The 20,163-nt window shown below is 40.7% G+C and overlaps 1 protein-coding gene across 5 annotated transcripts in view; it reads right to left on the bottom strand.

Moving 5' to 3' along the window:
* dnah1 (dynein, axonemal, heavy chain 1) overlaps window positions 1-20,163 on the bottom strand; it is a 34,479-nt gene that overhangs the window by 9,115 nt on the left and 5,201 nt on the right. For 4 of the 5 annotated variants that reach the window (XM_067588108.1, XM_067588104.1, XM_067588103.1 and 1 more), the window contains exons 14-63: window positions 19,803-20,028; window positions 19,518-19,637; window positions 19,230-19,312; window positions 18,916-19,057; window positions 18,591-18,746; window positions 18,236-18,434; window positions 17,874-18,127; window positions 17,349-17,561; window positions 17,055-17,219; window positions 16,814-16,935; window positions 16,388-16,493; window positions 16,110-16,289; window positions 15,830-15,970; window positions 15,532-15,695; window positions 15,305-15,418; window positions 15,022-15,210; window positions 14,809-14,914; window positions 13,249-13,362; window positions 12,793-12,942; window positions 12,405-12,491; window positions 12,095-12,281; window positions 11,915-12,006; window positions 11,646-11,800; window positions 11,362-11,539; window positions 11,071-11,265; window positions 10,864-10,983; window positions 9,761-9,919; window positions 9,534-9,638; window positions 9,287-9,427; window positions 8,883-9,043; window positions 8,638-8,795; window positions 8,232-8,405; window positions 8,088-8,117; window positions 7,636-7,814; window positions 7,031-7,261; window positions 5,592-5,788; window positions 5,021-5,156; window positions 4,595-4,803; window positions 4,295-4,466; window positions 3,727-3,918; window positions 3,433-3,543; window positions 2,936-3,121; window positions 2,646-2,837; window positions 2,302-2,469; window positions 1,962-2,153; window positions 1,519-1,650; window positions 1,083-1,208; window positions 784-903; window positions 377-526; window positions 112-272 (exon numbers count right to left, since the gene is read on the bottom strand). In XM_067588108.1, the coding sequence (XP_067444209.1) occupies window positions 112-272; window positions 377-526; window positions 784-903; window positions 1,083-1,208; window positions 1,519-1,650; window positions 1,962-2,153; window positions 2,302-2,469; window positions 2,646-2,837; window positions 2,936-3,121; window positions 3,433-3,543; window positions 3,727-3,918; window positions 4,295-4,466; window positions 4,595-4,803; window positions 5,021-5,156; window positions 5,592-5,788; window positions 7,031-7,261; window positions 7,636-7,814; window positions 8,088-8,117; window positions 8,232-8,405; window positions 8,638-8,795; window positions 8,883-9,043; window positions 9,287-9,427; window positions 9,534-9,638; window positions 9,761-9,919; window positions 10,864-10,983; window positions 11,071-11,265; window positions 11,362-11,539; window positions 11,646-11,800; window positions 11,915-12,006; window positions 12,095-12,281; window positions 12,405-12,491; window positions 12,793-12,942; window positions 13,249-13,362; window positions 14,809-14,914; window positions 15,022-15,210; window positions 15,305-15,418; window positions 15,532-15,695; window positions 15,830-15,970; window positions 16,110-16,289; window positions 16,388-16,493; window positions 16,814-16,935; window positions 17,055-17,219; window positions 17,349-17,561; window positions 17,874-18,127; window positions 18,236-18,434; window positions 18,591-18,746; window positions 18,916-19,057; window positions 19,230-19,312; window positions 19,518-19,637; window positions 19,803-20,028 (7,740 nt within the window). The remainder of the gene's footprint in view (window positions 1-111; window positions 273-376; window positions 527-783; window positions 904-1,082; window positions 1,209-1,518; window positions 1,651-1,961; window positions 2,154-2,301; window positions 2,470-2,645; window positions 2,838-2,935; window positions 3,122-3,432; window positions 3,544-3,726; window positions 3,919-4,294; window positions 4,467-4,594; window positions 4,804-5,020; window positions 5,157-5,591; window positions 5,789-7,030; window positions 7,262-7,635; window positions 7,815-8,087; window positions 8,118-8,231; window positions 8,406-8,637; window positions 8,796-8,882; window positions 9,044-9,286; window positions 9,428-9,533; window positions 9,639-9,760; window positions 9,920-10,863; window positions 10,984-11,070; window positions 11,266-11,361; window positions 11,540-11,645; window positions 11,801-11,914; window positions 12,007-12,094; window positions 12,282-12,404; window positions 12,492-12,792; window positions 12,943-13,248; window positions 13,363-14,808; window positions 14,915-15,021; window positions 15,211-15,304; window positions 15,419-15,531; window positions 15,696-15,829; window positions 15,971-16,109; window positions 16,290-16,387; window positions 16,494-16,813; window positions 16,936-17,054; window positions 17,220-17,348; window positions 17,562-17,873; window positions 18,128-18,235; window positions 18,435-18,590; window positions 18,747-18,915; window positions 19,058-19,229; window positions 19,313-19,517; window positions 19,638-19,802; window positions 20,029-20,163) is intronic. The other variant, XM_067588107.1, reaches the window with a different exon arrangement.

Genomic DNA, 20,163 nt, shown 5'->3' with positions numbered 1-20,163 from the left:
ATACGGCTGAGTTAAATATCATCATAACCGATGATTGATGACAAAAATTACACACAAGATCAATGTTGTTAAAAACTTAATTTGCTTTTATCTGTATAAAACGTGTGTTACCTGGGAGACAAGGTGAAGTTAATAAGGGTGACATTGGCAGAGACCTCTGGAGAGTAGTGTGGATTTGGCAGCTTGGTGGTGATATACATCTTGAAGCCTTCATGGTAGGGGATGACTGAATCACCCAGCTTTAACACTGTGCTGCCTTGCTGCTTAAATGTCTAAGAGCCAAAAAATGTGAGTTAAGCAGACCAGAGTGTGGTAAATATTTGAATGACACTGTCATAACACAGAGTTGTATTTGTATGTATGCATGTGTATTCACCTGTTGCAACAGGACAGGTTCTAGAGCAGGGTCTAGTTCCTCTCCTACATTCTCCAGGAGGCAGGGTTTACCGAAGCGTATGGCGTTCTCAAGACTACGGAGGAAGTCCCGGTCACTAAGCTTCATAACCTCCAATGCATTGTCCCGCTCCTGGATGACAACAGGAAGCAAGTATGATGAATGAAGTAAGGATGAATTGCTGTTGATGTTTGCCTATCAGCCAAAGCAGGTATCTGTGTAAGTGCTAAACCTAACAACACATCAAACATCTGCAGTGGAGGCTCTGTAGTGGCATCTAATGATAGTGGTAAATAAAGTATACAGCACATGTGATGTGAAAGGATAATGTCTCACTAGCACCCTCTGCAGTTATGGCCACATCAGCACATGGAAAAAGGTGAGCTCACCATGTTTTTGATCCATGTGTTGGCTTGTCCCTGAGGATCAATGAACAGAGCCCAGCGCAGAGAGTACTGGGCAATCACACCGTTCTCCACTGAAAGGTTATCCTTGGGCAGACCTGATATCTATTCATATAAAAATGACTAAGTGTGATGACAATGAAGGTCAATGATTAAGTTAATTTCACAAGAACTGAAACATGCAAGTCAAGACAAAAATTAACTTGACTTGAACGATTAAGTTACAAGACAGGGATTACAAGCACAGCTGGTCTGCCTTAACAGGTCAACAGGCTGGTTCTGACCTGCCAGGAGCGGATCTTTACAGGATCTCCTAGGGTGTTGATGAGGTTGGGTTCATCAGTGTGTGGGACACTCAGCTCCTTGAAGCAATGCAGCCACTCCTCTGCCATGGCTGCCCTGTACTCTCCCTAAACACAAAAAAACCATGAACACCCTTAGGTAAATGATGCAATAATGTTGCCCTGATGTACTTGAATATACTGTATGTATAAAGGAACAAACACTAAACATGGAGACACTAGTGCTAGCCTACTAAAAACCAGTATTGTGAATCTTAACGATTATCTTCAAGTTTTATGATTTGTAAAAGTTCTGATTTCTACTTAACTCTAATAACTAAAACAAAAGTTACAATGTCTAGTTATTTTCTGACAGAAAAGCTTCACAATTGTGAATGTTAAAATGCAGCGGACACTTACTGAGTTACAATTAACTTACAGTGAAGGGTCCCAGATACGCTACGTATCCTGCTGATAGTAGCACGTCACCTGCCACATTATTGACCATGTAATCCAGATGTTGCACTGTCTCTTTCCAGCGCACCTTCTCATCAGCAAGTCCACCTATAAGCTGAGAATCAATGCATCATCAGTGTGGAACAAACAAAAAACGATGATGATTAGATAGATGCTTTCTGTGGGTCAAGAGGTTGCATTGACCTAAAACTATCAACACTATAAATATTAAGTAAATAAAAATAGTCTTATAGTAAATATTTCTTTCTGTATTCTGGTATCTCCAGTTTATTGTATACATGTATATTATTTTTTTGTATTTTTTATATATTCCTAACTACTTATCTGGTCTGTTTTTGTGCTGTAATGCTAAATTTCCCTCCTGGGGATCAATAAAGTTTTATCTTATCTTATCCTCTCTCTGACCTTGTCTGCTCGGACAAGGCGGCTCTCACACAGTTGATACTTGTTGTCCAGCTCGTCTTTCTTGGCCAAGCAGTCCTGGTACTTGGCTTGCAATGTGGCAATACCACCCTCCACTGCTGCCAGCTTTTCATTGGCATCATCCAGGATGCGCTGGGTCACTGCTAAGTCCTCCTGGGCCTCTTGAAGAGCTTGCTGTACAAATAATTCCATTTTTAATGTTTAGATGACACTGCTATTTAAATAAATTTAACTTTGAGTGCAGTGGTGTCTCAAAATGTCTCACATGGATAATTATGACAATGGCTCAAACATGGATTTCAGTTTTGTTTTTTTTCTTTACCCTTTTAGGCTCCACAGCTCTGGCCACAAAGTGATATACATGCATGGCTCGGACCCACTGGCAAATGGAGGTACAAGCTTTGGACACCTTGGCAATGGAGGCTGGTTGGAATTCCTCATTATCTATGTAGGGCTGGACTAAAGTGATCACACTATCCGGGATGTTGTCCTGCGGAAAATGATTAGTGGCAGAAAAAATGGCTTTTAATACATCTTATAGAATCAGCACCAAACCCTGAAACAAAGAAAACTGTAGAGCTTAAGATCAGATCTGCAATAATGTTCTAGAGAGACTATGACAACACACAGTGTCCTTGCAATAAATCCACTAGATATGTACTTTACCTTATCATATTTGAAGAGGCTCTCCAGAAACTTGCCAGGGTCCTGCAGCAGACCCTTGCCAGGTTCCCAGTAGTCATCAACCTTAGTGCCAGGCTTCTCTCCAGGAACCCTTTTGGGTTTGATGCCTTTCATTATGCACACCGCCTCAATAACCAGCTTCACCCCCTGGGGAGGTCGCTGCATGGCTCGCACCTATGGAAAAAAAAAATTCAGGAAGTTATTTTTGACATATAAACTAACAATGCAGCATTGAAGAATATGTTGACCACTCAACATAGTGGAGTCAAAACCTCAGTGACATCATTCTTGTTGAGTGACTTGAGGCTGGTGAGAGCAGCATCCAGGGCAGGCAGAGCCTCATCAAGGTCTCTCTGGGCGTCCGCTGCGATGGCACCTGCAAAACGGGCTTTCTCTGAAGCTTTTGCTTCCTCTGCCTGCACTGACTTCCGGGTCTCCTCTGCAACCACAGTGTCTTTCTGTCCACATACAATATAAAGCTTAGTCAAAGTCCATAGGATATAGAATGTATTGGTTTACACGGTACATATATGGGACATGCACACTACAGGAAAAAATAGCCCCAGCTTTTGTTCCATTATCACCTTTTTTCTGTATGGTTGTCAAAAAAACCCAGTGTGCTCTATAATGACTCAAAGCATAAATTTTAACATTTGTACATGGAGAGAAGGATACAATATGTAATATCAGTGCTAGGAGAATTCAGAAAGATGGTATATGCTATTTGTGAATGGCTCATCTGTTTCTAACTTTATTAATACTTCCTTACTTTGATGGTCTCCATAGTAACTTCAGTGTCCCTAGCAGCCTCCTCCAAAAGAGGTCTCATCGTCTCCAGCTCCTCTTGCATCTTACTCACATCCTCTGCTGTGCTAAGGAGCTACAGGGTCACCATACAGCATAGAGTCAGATAAGAGCTAATTAAGCCTATGTACCCAGTTACACAGAGTCACTCAACATTCATATTCATTCAAGTGAGACGTAGCTGAGTAATCTAATGCAAAATACACAAATACATAAGAAATATAATAATTTCTATTCTTCGTCCTTTGCAGTACTTCACCTTGTCCAGACCAGTTTTCATGCGCTGACGAGCACCGCACAGTTCTTGCTTCTTGCGTCCGGTGAGATTTGAAAAGATTTTGAGCAGTTCCAGGTAGCTCTTAGGTGTGACATAGTTGTGTCGAGAGAGCTCAGCCAAGTACTGTTCACACTTCCTGGCTACCATCTGGTGAATTTTCATACACATCAATGTCTGCAAAAAAGGAACTGATTAGTGAAAAGTTATTGCAGTATTTTACATTTTTGATTGGGTTTTTCTTACTTTTCAGGCAGTCAGTGATTTCAATTTATCACACTTAGTTAAGAAGTCACTTTGCAAAAATGTAACAGTTGAAAAGTTTTTCAGTCACTCAGAACTTACATATGAATGTGAAGCAGAAATGGTATCATAGGATATCTTTGATAAAAATAGTGGGACTAAAATTCTGAATTGTCATGGGTGAACAATGACTGCATTCCTTCTTAGTGTAAGCATTGTTATTTTAAAACCCTCATGTCAATAAAGCTCACTGACACACACACACACACACACACACACACACATACACACACACACACGGCATCCTCACCAGTCCTTTCATGGCCGTGGGGCTGGCTTCTAGCTCAGGCAACTCATTAAGAAACGATGAAGCCACAGCCTGCAGAGCCTCCTCTGGCCAGGCACTGAACCAGTCAATGGTACAACATGTTACCAGTGAAGGAAACTGCCTTAGCCTCGCTCGAAACACCTCACCGATAGGACTGCAGAGATGAACAGGTCAGGTGTGGGCAGGGGGAGAGGAAGACAGTAAGGAGGGAGGATATAAGAACATGATCCACGTATTTTCAGTTGCTTTAGAACAAGTGAAAAAGCTTTGTACAATAAATACCTCATGCAGAGAACGGTGTGGATGTTGCGGCGGACTCTCCTAATGTAGGCAGCCATAAGATTGGCTTTAGTTGGCTGCTGGCCCAGGTCCTGCACCACTGGCTTCATGGCCATCAGGATGCGCTCCTGCTCATCTGATGCATACAGGTTGGGGACATCCCCAGAGTTCAAAATGTTGTTGATATCTTCCAGGAATGACTCACTCTTAATCTGAGGGTTTAACACAAAGGTACTGATGGGTAAAATGTTGCCTTGTCCCCTGAAGAGTACAGAGATACATTACTCACACATACTTTAGATCATTTAGAGCTACATTTTTGACATTTTCTTTATGCTCTCATTCAGATTGACTTATAATGATTGAAAAATTGTTATATTACAACACACACAACACTTCAGCAGGCGGTAAAAGAGTGTTACTGTTCACCTGTGTGTCTACGAAGAGGAAGGTGATCTGCTGGTTCTGAAGGCCAGCCTTCAGCATGATGCTTTTAATGTCTTCCCTCCACTCTGTTTGACCGTAGTTCTTAGACAGCTCGATCTGGAAACAGTCATATTCTGACCTGAATATGGACAAATGTATTGTTAGGACAAGGACACAATTTCATTATAAGGCCATACTGGTGTTTGAGCAAGTTTTAGCACATTAACAGTAATTCATGTACCGTATACTTTATAGCTGCACAATCTTGAAATAATTTTCAACATTCTTTAAACAACTTCTGTTTGAACCTAAACTATCACTGTCATAATGTAACAACTACGAATGTTGATTGTTATGGATTACTGTACAGTATTTATCTAATCATCTTATCACATGTCTCATGTCGTAAGTATAGAGGATTGAAATGTATTGAAACAAACAGCTTCCTGTAAATTAGGACATCAATCCAAAAGCTTGTGTATGCTTTGGAAAAAGGTTTGCAGTAACACAGTATAGTATAACTTCTGATTAATTAAAATTGTGTGTTTAGTTGCACAAAGTGTGGGAGTCTCACATATATGAGGCCAGCTTAGTGAGTGACTGACGCCCGCTGCCACCCACTCCAAGAAGCAGGGCGTTGCCCAGAGGCTGGCGCAGGATACGACTGATACGGCACACATGCTCAATGGCATCCATGAACAGCACCAGCTTCATCTTGGTTGTGCTGATCTGGTTGTAGTCTTCCATGTATTCCTCCATCACTTTTGCCAACTAGACAATATAATACAGAGGTGTAAAAATCATCGGCTGGTTAGCTGTTTAGCAATAGGAAAACATGAAGAGTTCATTCGCAAAATCCAACAAATGCCATCCTTTAAAAAAATGAACTGACTGTTGAGTTATTCTTACCACATTGCACATTCTGAACCCTAAACACGTTTTGTCAGAAAACTGTTATCAATGCATTGCAAGTTCATGTTTTTACAGCAGAGAATGTTAAACACCAGTGCTGTTCTTGAACAGAAGCTTATAAATCGGTTCAGCAAATCAGCACACAATATTCAGGTCAGGTGAAGCAATATGGCAGCGACTACGTTCAGTTGGAGATGTGCTGTCTGAAAGTGAATTTTGGTGCTACTTTGGCTCAGTCATCTTTAAAGATGGATAAGTTGGATGAACCTGAAAAGCCTGTGATGTTATCTCCTTCAATACATATAAACAAGTGAAGTCATACAGAAAACAGAAAGTACTGAAATGTTAAACACTGAAATACTGAAAACTGTGAAATACTAAAAACTAAAATACTGAGTCATACTGAATACTGATTTGAGACTGACTACGGTGACATACTGAATACTGAGTTACACTGAATACTGAGTAACAATAAGTTACATGGAGCAGTTCCCAAAGAATTGATTGCAGACAAAAAACTGGCAAACTTTAGGCATAATGAATCAATTCGGCAATGAGCTTGTCTGGTGCTCTACAGCTGTGGTCTTTAATAACACTCTGCAGGTTAAAACATTGGCACGTTCATGTTCAGGGGTTTTGTAGTCTGGCCGGTATTTTCCATGGTAGGATCTTGTAAATGTGTGATATTGCCCATTAATGGGCTGTTTTTGTTGCATTTCCAGCATTTTACCTACTTGTTTTATGTTAAAGAATATTCAATATTACACTTATAGAAGAAACTTATATTCATTACGTGGCATGGTTTGACTCTGAAACATGAAATGTGGCGTTATCTGCTTTTGGGGAAAATAAATAAATAAATAATAATTATTGGATTTTTTTTTTTTCAATAAAGTTAAATTTTGTAAGTTAACTGTATTTTGTTGAGTTATTTTTACTTAATCAACACAACCCAACAGCCGTTTGATTGATAACTGGAATGCACAATAAAAAAAACATGATATATGAAAATTACTAAAAATGTAGATATATGTTTTTGCAGATAAACTCTTCACATACTTCACACAATTACAACTCTGGTCATTGGTTGGCTCCATTCACCTTTTCCTTGTCTTCTATGAATGTGTAGACTTTGTTGTCAGCTCCAGGATTCATGAAATCTCCATACAAAACCGGTTGGCAGGGCACAACCTCTTCAAAACTGCAGCCGAACTCTTGAATGCATTCTTTCAGGAGCATGTTGAACCAGTGTCTGTCCTCAGCAGACACCAGGCGGTCCTGGAAAATCCTGCAGCTTTCATGGTACCACAGCTGCAGCAGCTGCAGTTTGTCCTAAAGACCACAAAAGTAATGCAACCTTTACATTGGAGAATTTGAGATGTACAAAAACTCTTTCAACCTTTTCTCTTCAGTTCAAACTTCAGTTACACATGACTATTCTAGGAACCCAAGAATATATTTGTAACACCCACTGTGTGGCACTGCAGACCTGAGTCATACAGTACACTGCTTAGACTGGACGCTTCTAATGGCCTTTATATTGTATTTTAAGGTCATTCCACTGTGGCAAATATTTTAAGTACCTAATGGATAAAGTGACTAAATTTGATATGAGAATATTGAGGACTTTCCCACAGTCTATTTCATAATAGTTATGTGATTATTTCACATTAATCTGTCACATCTGTCTGAACTATCTGGACTACCTCTATCATGCCAGCCTCAGCCATGAGGATGCCTTGGAAGACCTTGGACAGGTCTCTGAGGTTGAAGGTGTAATGGGACTTGGCTGGAGTTGGGAGGAGCTGGGAGGTAATGGTGGAGTAGACTCGGATAGTGGCGTCTACAAGAGACTCATTCAGCGGCTGGATTGCCGGCACGGGTCCTGATAAACAATAGAAAAGAAAAGTTCAGGTGTAAATCTTTTTACTGTGGGATTTGGAGACAGTTTTAGACAACTTTATCAGATGTACTTTCAGTCCCTTTTGTAAACATTTGTTGTTTTTATATGTGCTCTATAAATAAAATGACTTGTCTTGACATGCCCTTTGTTTTGTGTCTTCTTATACTAAAGAGGCTTTACTAACTTATGCTGAGTATGACATTTTACATGATTTGCACTCTCTGTCTACTTCCTTTCTCTGTGTCCCTGACTTACTGCCTGGTTCCTTTTTACTCATATTTCCATCTGAAAGAGAAAAAAATATTCTGATTAGTTTTTTTCTGCAATGTAAGTATTCTATACCCTGCAACACCTGTCTCACCACTAAAATGTGGCCTTAAATCTGCAGCAGAGACTCACCCATCCAACTGCCAAGAATGGTGGAGAAAATCTTTTTCTTGCTGGCATTCTCCATTTCAGTGAATGACAGAAAGTTGAAGTGACGTGTGAAGCGCTGGGTGAGGGGGTTTCGGCCTCCACCTGGGGGTCCCATGGCACAGGAAAAATTGATGTCCACTATATGCTTGAAAGTGCCTGTGAAGTAAGGACAGGAAAGAGAGAAGCTCAATCTGATGGATGTTTCACATTTCTGAGCCAAAATAACTGAACACAAATGAATACAATGGCAACAATTCATATTTTAGGCACGGGGTAACATTGTAGAAAATACAGATTAATAAATAACTTTAAAAAACACTAAAAATACAACAATTAATATGAAAAATAAATGAAAGAAATAACACGTCGAAATGAAACTTGTTCTCACCTATCTGCTTCCTGTCATACCAGCCTCCATGGTCCATCCACTGCCGCAGCAGTTCAATAGGAGGCTGGGCACCATAGGTCTCCAACATGGGCATGTTTAGGTCATCAATGAAGAAGATGAAGTATTTCCCAATTGGAGGTCCAAACACACCTTTTCGCCTGTCACAAATGGTGAGTTACAGATGTATCGTTGTCTTGTAAATAATGTGTATTAGGATGGACAATATGCGTATCAGAGCAGCGTACCTTTTGTCTAGTTTACTGTCGATGTAATCTTGAGTCTGGTTGGCTGAAGTGCGGGCAGAGAACATGAGAAAGTGTGTGATGTATTCAGCTGACATGTTATTAAGCAGCTTGTCTGACATGGTGAGGGTCTTTCCTGTGCCAGTGGGCCCAATACACAGCACCTGGCTCACACACACACACACACACACACAAAGACAAACATAAATATAGTACAATGGTGTCTTTTTTAAGGAATGAAAGAAATGTCAACGTAAAGCATTCATAATTGGACTCTGAATAAGTCTTTTAGTATAAAATGTTCTGTTTTTTGACAAATTACATCATTTTTACTTTTTTATTATTTATGACAAACAAAACTATTTTCAAACAGATGTGTGAAGTTCAACCACAATCAAAGTACTCACAGGTTTCTTGTTGGTCAAGAGCATATCCATCAGGAAAGACATTCTCACTGTGTCAGCAGTAGGAATGATGATGTCAGCATAATTTGTCTCCGGAGTGATTACAACACTCTTTGCGTCTTTCATCCAGCTCACCCACTGGACCTAGAGCACAGACTGACTAAGATTAATGGGTCAACGGGCAAAAATGAGTCTGCAAGTTTTGGCTGCATCCATGCAAGATCTGTATGTTTAAGCGTCATCTGTTTACTTTTCTGTCCTTGTCATCTTCATCTTCTTCCTCGAAGTGACTAATCCCAGCATCATCAAGCCTGTAGTCATATACCAGGCCGTCCTCTGGAAAACATAACTGAATCTGGAGAACAAATGCATTTATATTTATTTTCATGCACCTCTGTCAAGAAATAACCTAGCTATCAATACAAATTCTATCAATTTTTTGCTATTTGGATGCTAAAGCAGAGATGCTGATGTGACCTTTTCCTCTGCCATCTTGTTTTTGAGCCAGGAACTGAAGCGCTTGCAGCTGGCTGCGTCTCCTGTGGCTCCTATGCTCCACACCAGGGAGAAAAAGAACCAGGGCTCAATCAACTCCTTCAGACGGTCCAATTTCCTTTGGGGTGGTGGCTTCTCACCCTAAAAGACAATGACGGATTTGAGAGAGGAGCACAATCATCAACACACTGTCTGGCACATACAACAAGGCAGACTGACACTTTGTGTCAGATAGGGGTTTTGATCAGCTTTAAGACTGAAAATGTGAAAATGCTCAAGTGATGAAAGTAGACAGCACAAGCATCATCGATTGATACATTTAGATGCAACCCAAAAAACTCACTCATCATTCTTATCAATATCAAAACATCTTCTGTTAAAGTTGCTGTTCTCAGTGTTTCACCATATTTGACCATATTATTATATTTGATGGGGTAGTTATGATAATGATATACAGACGGGTGACAAATGAAAGGAAAAACCAACATGAAGTGTCTTAGTAAGGTGTTGGGCCACCATGTGTCACCAGAACAGCTTCAATGTGTCTTTGTATTGATTCTACAGTCTCTGAACTCTACTGGAGGGATGAACACCATTCTTCCAAAAGATATTCCCTCATTTGGTGTTATGATGATGGTGGTGCAGAGCGCTGTCTAACACATTGGCCCAAAATCTCCCACAAGTGTTCAATTGGGTTGAGATCTGGTGACTCAACCCAAATGTTTCATCATAGGATAAAGGTGATGACTCAGAATAACTTTGTGTTGATTTGCAGTGACCCTTCCCTCTAAGGGGACAAGTGGACCCAAACAATGCCAGCAAAATGCCCCCCACATCATAACAGAGTCAGCGGATCCCCTCACTGTAGGGGTCAAGCATTCAGACCTGCACTGGTTTTTACTTTAATTTGTCACCCATCTGTATTATTTGAATAGCATTACAGTTTTTAAGATTACTCAAAACTTAATGTTTTAAACTAACTCGCACAACTTCCCTTAAACAATATATATCACACAGAGGTGAATCTGTTAACAGTGCTCTTGTTGCTTCAAACAGTAAAACACAAAGAAAAGCTGCATACAAACCTCTTTAAGGTTGAATGGATTGAAGAAGCAGTCCATCAGTTTGAGCAGACTACAGGTAAGGTTGCTGTCAAGTGATGTAATGACCTCCTTTACTGATGTGCGCACAAATGTGATGGAGTCCTGTGTACAAATACAGAAAAATAAAAACAAAGGCAGCAAACATGATTCCCTGCTGGTCTCTCTCAGTCATGTTGTGTTTCCTCTCACCTGCAGGAACCTGGTAAACAGGGAGTTGAGCTGCTGTGTGTATGGCTTCATAGGTTCAGGGACCTGCTTCAGCCAGCACTCTGTGAAGGGGGCAAGGCCCAGAATACTGGGCTCCAGGTAGACCATACCACAGCGAGACACTGTGGCCGGGGAGGCCACCGCCAAGTCCTGCACCTCAAACATCATGGTCATCACCTGCAGCAGGAAGACACAATGCACCTGAATGCACATGGGACAGGAGACAACTCACAGACTGAAAATCCAAGCCTGTGTGTGAAAACGTAACCTTACGTCAGTGAGCTTGATGATTTCTCCTGAGCTGAGACACAATTTTTTGTTGTCATCCAGCACAGTGTTCATGTTCTCAATCCACACAGCATCTACTGGTCCATCAAACATGTACCACTTTTTCTCTTGATCCATAGTGGTTGTCCCTCCACGGATAAGAGATGAGAGGATACCATCTGTCCTGCATGGATGGATAAAAAGTAAAATGTGTGTGTGTGTGTACAGTATACATCTGTGTTTTCATTGTTGTTTGTTCTGTAGTTTGCATGGAACAAAACATCACTTACCACTCGTGTGTGAGCAAGTCATACTCCCCATAGAGCTGACCCATGGTGATAGACTTGGGGTTGAGCACATACATCTGAACTGCCTCATACACACCACCACTCACAGAGGGCTGGCCCTTTAGAGCTGTTATCGCTGCACCTAGTATTTCATAACACTAACACATGCAATAGTAATGCTTATATACAAGACACTACACTGATATTACTCTGCAACTGTGGAAAACTGTAAATAAAAGTGCAAAAAACATAGTAACAAGTAAAAGACTCACCTTGGTTTTACCTGATCCAGAGGTTCCCACTAACATCAGGCCATGTCTCACCACAGTGGTCTCATACAGCTGAATACACTTATTAATGTAGCCTGCAATCACCACAATATCAATTATCTACACATCCTGAAAATACAGGACACAGCAAATCATATTTTCTGTGCCTCCAGAAACACTAACCATCTACATCTTTGAGGTTCTTCTTGGTGCAGACATTACGCATAGACTCTTCGAGGATGCCATAGTTGATCGGCTCCTGTTTTATCTTAGGGAAAAGATCGGACACGATACCGTTGAAGAGCTTCAGGTCATCCTGTAAAAACTTTGGCACATTGACATCTTGTATGGCCCGCAGACAGATCAGCTCCTGGGAGACAGCAAGATTGCAGAATAATAAAATATTAATTGTGCAGGTGCAGTTTTTCAAACTCTATCTGTCATGTTTTTTTCATACCTTCCTTACATAATAAACAAAAGACGCATATCTAACCTCATTCATGTCAGGATTTTCTCTCTTCAGGTTTCCAGCAGCTGAGATCACAGTTTTCACAGCTCTCATTCCAAAATCATAATGATCCTTCATATAAATAAGAGCAAAAGTTTATGTTTTAGTTTTTCTTGAATACATATACATATATTTGTTACCATTTAGATAAGCTCTGTATTATTCTTACTCTCTGTTTAAATCCAACCTGTTTATATTGTTATTATGTGTTGTTTGTCAAAATTTTAACCTGTATAATAAGAAATGTATTTAAAAAGTCATGTCTGTTACAATATACTCACATGACAGTTTTCTTAATATAACATACATCCACTGCCAGTCAAATAGGTCTTAGCACATTTTCTTGGTGAACAGATCTCCCCTGCGTTCATACCTGAGAGCTAAGCTGTTCAGAGGAGAGCTTGAAAGTGGTGGTGATCTTCTTGGAGAGGACTTTGGCATCACTGAAGCCAAATGAGTACAGGGAGATCTCAGCTATCATAGCGTAGTCAGGCACCATCATAGCCACAGGACGAAACAGGGCCTATAGAAGATGTTATGGAAAATTCTAATTTTAGGGGTTACATATTGGGTTATATTGGGTCAAGCATGGGCCTTGAAGTCACAGAGTGAGCAACACTAAATCTTAAGGAGAGAAGACAGTGTCTCTCTCTGTAAGATTTAGTGTTGCTCACTCTATGACCTCAAGGCCCATGCTTGACCCAGCATAACCCAATTTGTAACCCCTAAAGTTAGAATTTTCCATAACAGAAGATATAATCTCAATTGTTGAACCCCGACTGCTTCTAAGTGTTGTATGGTTATTTAAAATTCTATTATCATTTCAAACCTTGAGATTGTCAGGCAGTTCTGTGCGACCAGCATAACCAGGATTCATAGTGATGAATACAGCGCAAGACGGGACAAGAGGGATCTCAGACCCCTCAAACACAAAGCGGTCCACCTAAAAACACAAGAAACAAGAAACATAAGACTGCCTCATCACGTGTGCAATGCAGAAAAATAATTAAAGCTTAGAACTCCATAATAGAAAAATACTCAACTAAAAGGAAAAGTTGATCCCCCCAGACATGGTTTAAGATGTATGTAAAATACTCTACTTTGAATAATAATTTATGTCTGAAATAGTTTTTCCACAAAAAAAGTTAAAGAGGCCATATTATGAAAAACTCACTTTTTCAGTGCTTGTGTATATATATTTGGGTCTTTGATGTGTCCACTAACACACAAAACTGTGAAATAAGACCAACCAGTCAGTTTGGTGTGGGCTGGCTCGCTCTGTACTCTCATGATTCAACAAGCCATTCAGATTTGATGCTCTTGCATCACTTGGGGCTTCATAGAAATTGTACCAGCCCCCATCCACGCCTCTATCTGAGTCTCCATCAATTAAATTTCCTGAGGTCTGCCATGTTTTTCTCACAAGTGGCAGATGGCTAAACTAATATAAGCTGAGCTAAGGGCAAATAATTTGCACGTGTCACTGGGCTAGACCGGCATACAGAGCTGCTGTTTTGCCAACAGGCAGCTGCTGAACACCGGCCAGCTCTGGAGGAGAGAGCCAGGGAGCAGAGCCGGCGAGTCCTGTGCTACTGCTGCTGCTGCTGTCCTCTGGAAACCAAACACCCGATTCTGCTCTGATCCGGAGCAGTTAACCGGCAGGAGGAGTTTACTTTTTAAACTTTTAGGGTTAAGTCTGCACATATGTCATTCTGTACAGTGAAGCTCAAACATTCAACTGTAGGAGCAAGAAGAAAAACATATTTTTGAGTGGAGGGGGACTTTAAATTATCCATTTTAAAAATTGGTTACTATTCAGTTTGAATAACCAATATTTTTAATAACTGATGTAATGTTACCAATTTTCTATACTGGTGAATAGTCTAATCTCTAACAATGCAAATAATGAATATTTTATGAGACTGTTGTATATTTTGCATATAGTCTAGAAATCAACTCCTGTAAAAACTAGCCATTCCTGATAGTAAACTTTTTACTAATTGACCGATGACCGATATATTCCGTTTTGGCTGACGCAGAAAAGCAATATTTTCAATTTATATCAAAATGGCCATGTGTGATGCTTGGTGAGGATATGTCTAACATATTAATTTATTGGTACCTGTGTTGATTTATACATAACACAATACAACACTGCTTTCAAGTGTCTGTAATTACTCCAGGAAAGAAAGTTTCTTCAATTCAAATACATGAAACATTTTGTTCTTTCTTGAAATGTAATAAAGAAAAGGGCATTTATACAAAATAGAAATACAAACTGTATATACTGTGCTTATGCACACTACTTGTACAACTCAAGTACTCTGTGCATCAGTACAGTAGTGCAGTACGTACCAGCCTGTAAATTTCTAATCAAGCAGCATCTCACCCTTTGCTGTTGGGCCTTTTGTATAGTGGTGATCTGTTGTGCCACCACAGACAGCACCTCCACATCAATACGGTTAAACTCATCAAAGCAAGCCCAGGCACCGGAGCTACAAAATGGAAGACAGACAAGAAATCCCACATGAATTAGATGTATGGCAAGATTTGTGATATTTGACAGTGAAACTGACATTCTATCAGTCTTATTATATCTTACCTGGCCAACCCTTTGAGAAACTTGCCCATTGCAATGAAGTCCAGCTGATCTGAGCAGTTGAAAACCACTGTCTGGATGGCCAGAGCCTTTCCCAGATCTTTAGTCGTTTCTGTCTTTCCTGTTCCTGCTGGACCTGCTGGAGCTCCTCCAAACTTCAGGTGCAGAGCTCCTGTCAGGGTCAGGTAGCATCTAAAAGAGGCAGACAGTGGTGTATTCAGAAGAGTACACAGCATTCAGCCAGAACAAGAGTGGAGAACCCTAGAATTACCAGCTAGGTGTCTACCTGTCAGTGAGCGGGGTGATGACCAGACGTCCGGAGTTACCAAGATACTCGTATCCATACAAGAACTCTGCATTCACTGCTCTGATGTATAAGTCATCTTTTGCCCAGTAATATCTACAAACCCAGAATATATGATATAATGCATACAATATTATAGTGGACTCAAAGGTCCGGATTGACAGAAGTAGACAGTGACAGAAAGCAGAACAACAAAATGAACAGATAACCTGAGCTGGCTGATCCACTCAAAGTCATTGATGCTTGAGACTCCCAGCTCCACCAGATTGGCTGCAACATCTTTAGCATGGACCTCTATGACAATGAGGGCAGACAGCACAGCTCGCTGCATCTTAGACAGACCTCCTCTCACCAGTTGCACCAAGTCACCCAGCTGCACAAACCAAAGGCAAAATGTTAAGAATGTGAATATATACTTTGTAGTGGGTAATGAAAACATTGTGAAAATGCAATTTTTTAGAGTGATATTTAGTTTGAATATTGGCTGGTCTAATACCAAGTCTACACCTGTGTCTGTAGTTGGGGATACAGACGGTTGGCGAGGTCTCCCTGTTCCAAAGCCTCAGACACCTCAGTAGTCCAGAAGACCTGACAGCCAGCTATCACCACTTGACCAGGCCACGATAACACCCACTCCACACGAGGTTGCTTATGGGTTAAAAGGGCACATGCAGATCTTACAAAGTCTGGACTACTTAAAAATGCATCAAGGTAAAATTGTACAAACAAGCTGTACAAGAGTAGAAAACACATCAAAAACATCAAAGTGAAACTCAGGGTCGCATACCTCAGGGTAGACTTTGAGTGAGCGGTCAATGTTATCCCTCAATGTGGCTTTCATAGATTTCTCCACATCCCTGAGCCAGTCCTCCACATTTCCAGTGGGCCACACTGGCAGGAACAGATACACCTCCTCCCCTTCTCCAGAGTACATATGCGTGATCTGTAGATCTGACTGGAATTGAAGCTGAGAACCAAGAGATGTGTCAGTCGTGTGGTATGCATTTTATGTTTCCAGTAGTCTATGAGTAAAGCAATTGTAAGAAACAACCAGCCAAAACAAACCCGTGCGATGTTCTCGAAGCATTTGCGCAAGTGTGGTTGTACAGCAGTGGGATCTTTGGTCTGGGACAGAATCTCCAAAAGCTCATCATCTGACAGGAAGTAAAACCTACAAACAAATATTCACTGTACAGTGCACTGTGCAAAGTTTGTGTAATTAACAGTGTTCCATAACTTAGTATTGCCACTGATAGCTGGCTAATCGGTATCTTGTATAGATTTTTGTTGATACAAGTATCCTTTATTTTTTCAAGATAGTAAGTTTGGCCACTCAGTGTTGATGAGGGGGTGATATGATGTGAAAAAGTGACATCAGTGTATACCCTGTACAGTAAATGGTATATGAAATCAAAAGACTGATAAATCTGTTATTAAAACCATAAGAAACCAGTGCCAGGGGTGTTTCAGGACACTTTGACTGGGCCTTACCTGGGGAAGGAGCCTCGCTTTGTCTCCAAGTACTCACTGAGACCCTTCTGCACCTGTTCTAGCAGTGTGTTGCACTCTTTCAGTTTGTCCAGCAGACGAGCATCTGGACACAGCTCAATCACCTAGAGATGAATACAGAAACACACATGAACAAGCACACACACCGGCACTATTATAATTTATCTCTCAGCTAAGCTCTAAACCTCTTTCCTTTAATATGAGGTATTGTGAAAGCTCCGACCTTTCGGTTATTAAAGGCACTTTTCATGATTCTCTTCCATGTTTGTTCCATTTGCTGGTATCTCTTTCCTTCCACAGGCAGCTGCTGGTTGATATCATCAGAGCTGAAGATAGGCTCCAAGTAGAGCCAGGAGCGCTGGCACGTCAGCCACTCCTCCAGCACATCCTGCAAGCATCAGAAGAGGGCAGTAGCACAACATAAGACACTGCAGTAAGACGATGGTTATTCTAGAGACACCTTAAATGTGTGTGTGTGTATGTGTGTGTGTGTGTGTGTGTGTGTGTGTATGTGTACTTGAGTTATTCTGAGTTTGCTCTCCCAGGTGTTGATACGGCCCTCAAAGGCTTTCTTGAATGGAGAGAAGGACATGCTCTGCGTCATGACAATGTGGTCATCCAGCAACTGAGATGCTTCATCTGGGCTCTTCAGGATGTAGGTGCCTGTTTCTTTGTACGGCAGCACATCGAAGACTACTGTCGACCACTCTTGTTCCATCTTTTCCAGGGCCTGGGTAAGTAGGTGTGAAAAAACAGTCAAAACCACCAGTTTTAATGAAGATATTTACACACTGACCTTGTGCATCAGCAAGCAAAGTGAAGAGAGTTTCTTTGAACCAAAAAAACACAGTCAATACCACCCCTCTCAAGTGCTCCTATTGTAGAAATTGCATGTGGACTATATTTTGTTCATGCAGAGGATTAAAATAAGCTTATATAAGCAAATCTTATCCAACACACTCCATCCATCATAAAAAAACAAAACACAGCTAAATACTTTATACAACATTGTATTAAGAGTGTGACTCCTGTTCAGCTGTACCTGTTCAATGGTGTACTCTTTCCCAGCCACCTCAGCCACCTGAGCTATGTCATCCACATGGTTTTGTAGGCCAAGCTCCAGGCAGCGGGAGAAGGTCAGGTTGGCTTTGGGTTTGACTTTCATCTGAATGCGTTCTGAAAGCATCTCCCAGTGGCGGCTCCTCATCCCTGGGTTCCTCAGGCCCTGAATCAGAGGGATGTATGGACGGAAGTCCTCAATCTTGCCTCGGATTACAGTTGCCACCATCTGGCAGTCTAGTATTGTGTAAGACAAAGAGAGAGGGCCAAGAAAATATACATCAGCCACATTAACAATCAAAGCTCACTTTGTCAAGTTTGAATGGTGATAGATGTGTCACACACCAGGAATGTCCTTGAATTGTTTAATGCATTTGTGCATAGTCTTGAGAGCATCTGTGACATTGCGCTCAAGCTGCTCAGGGTCGATGGAAGACAGCGGGTCACTGAGCCAGCTCTCATGCCAACGGAGCCAATCAAAGGTGGTGGACCATAGGTCCTTATAAGGCTGGAAGTCCTTTATCAGCTTCTGCAGACGATCATACTGCAATACACATTTACATTTCACTGTTAGAAAAAACATGATTAACATATATTCTTTCCCAGATTGTTAAACTTTTCAAAACAACGGGGAATAATCTAGTGGCTGGAATGACAAAATGTCATTTGCTTGATGCTTGATGGATTCTCCTTCACTTACATTTGTAACAGGAAGACCAAACAGACGTTCTCTGATGTTGTAGGTTTGAGCCATAGTCTGACACTCCTTAAGTTGTTTGCTTGTACGCCTGATCTCGTTGGCCATCTCATGGGCATGACTAATGTCTGCATGACTTGCAAACCCAGCAACCAACATCTATAAGCACAGTTAAGGTGATTTAGAACCAAGTAACATAAACTTTCTTTTCTCAACCTGAAAATTGAGTTTCTTACTTGAAAACAGAATAGACTAATACTAATAATAATGATTATTGTTAATAATAATAAATGATTATTAAACAAAAACACTAGTAGGCTCAGCTAACCTGTAGGGAGTCCAGGTGCTCCTCAAAGTTGTTCTGGTCGACTAACTGGATCTTGTGGAAGCGCTCCTCATCCTCCACATGCTGGATGGCTACTGCTTCCATCTGGCTGGTTATCCTATGAGGATACCCAATAGCTGTCCACCTGCACAGATAAATTACTGTAGTAGCACTAGAATATCACTAAGTATCACTAGAATAACTCCAAAGTTCCCTCTTGTCACTCTAACCAACATGGACCCATTAAATCATTCTCAATGCCACATGCAAACAAAAATATCATTTTCAAAAAATTTGCATAATAAATATACACTTACTTTTTATTAACATCCTCGTCTGAAAGACAGTAGCAAAATTCGTCTATCAGCTCATAGTCTGACAGGGTCTTGCCAATAACTTCCTGTTATGGACAGATTGAAAAAAAAAAAATATATATATATACATATATATATACACATATATATACATATATATATATATACACACACACACACACACATATATATATATATATATAGAGAGAGAGAGAGAGAGAGAGAGACAAGGTAACCTTGCTTTCATATGACAAATAACAAAGACTGCTGGTTCATTCCTTCAATCTGCACCTTGTAACTCTTAAGCTGTTCTGGGATTTGTTTCATCCATTCTCTCTTTTCAGTCAGTTCTTCAATGCTGTTGGGTTTCTCACGTAGTTTTCTACTCATGATGTTACACTCTTCAGATGCCTAGATAAACACACAGGACAAAAATGCAAACAGTGCAAGTTAAAAAGCAGGAAAAGATAATCAAGCAGAAATAAATGTAAGTCCTGGGTATAGAAAATGATCAAAGCACTTCAATGCATAATACTTTTACAGTATATAATTAAGGCCTCTAAACAAATGACTTACATCGTCAACCTGCTTGCGCAGCTTCAGAGCAAAGTGGTCCAGCAATGCATTGGCTAAAGCCCTTCTTTTGTTAGTGAGAGCCTGACGTACAGTCTCCACACGGACAATAAATGGACCAATGACAATGGAGGATGGCAACGAGTGTTCAAGACTTTCCTTCTCCTTCAGATGTTGTTCCACCTGTTTCTTAACTTCCTGGGATGTCTGCTCTGCCTGGGTGTGGGATCTGGCAGAGAAAACAGAGGCATAAGAGAAGATGTGAATCATTCAGCAGAAAACATCAATGTCAGAGAGGACGATAAATCTGACTGATCCATGTTCTTAAACTTGTGGGGGTGTTGTGAAAACTTGCTGATATAAT

This window comes from Thunnus thynnus, chromosome 4 (genome assembly GCF_963924715.1).
Source record: "Thunnus thynnus chromosome 4, fThuThy2.1, whole genome shotgun sequence".
Taxonomy (NCBI): Eukaryota; Metazoa; Chordata; class Actinopteri; order Scombriformes; family Scombridae; genus Thunnus; species Thunnus thynnus.
The sequence above is the reverse complement of the archived record's forward strand: the minus strand, read 5'-3'. Positions and strand labels throughout refer to the sequence as shown.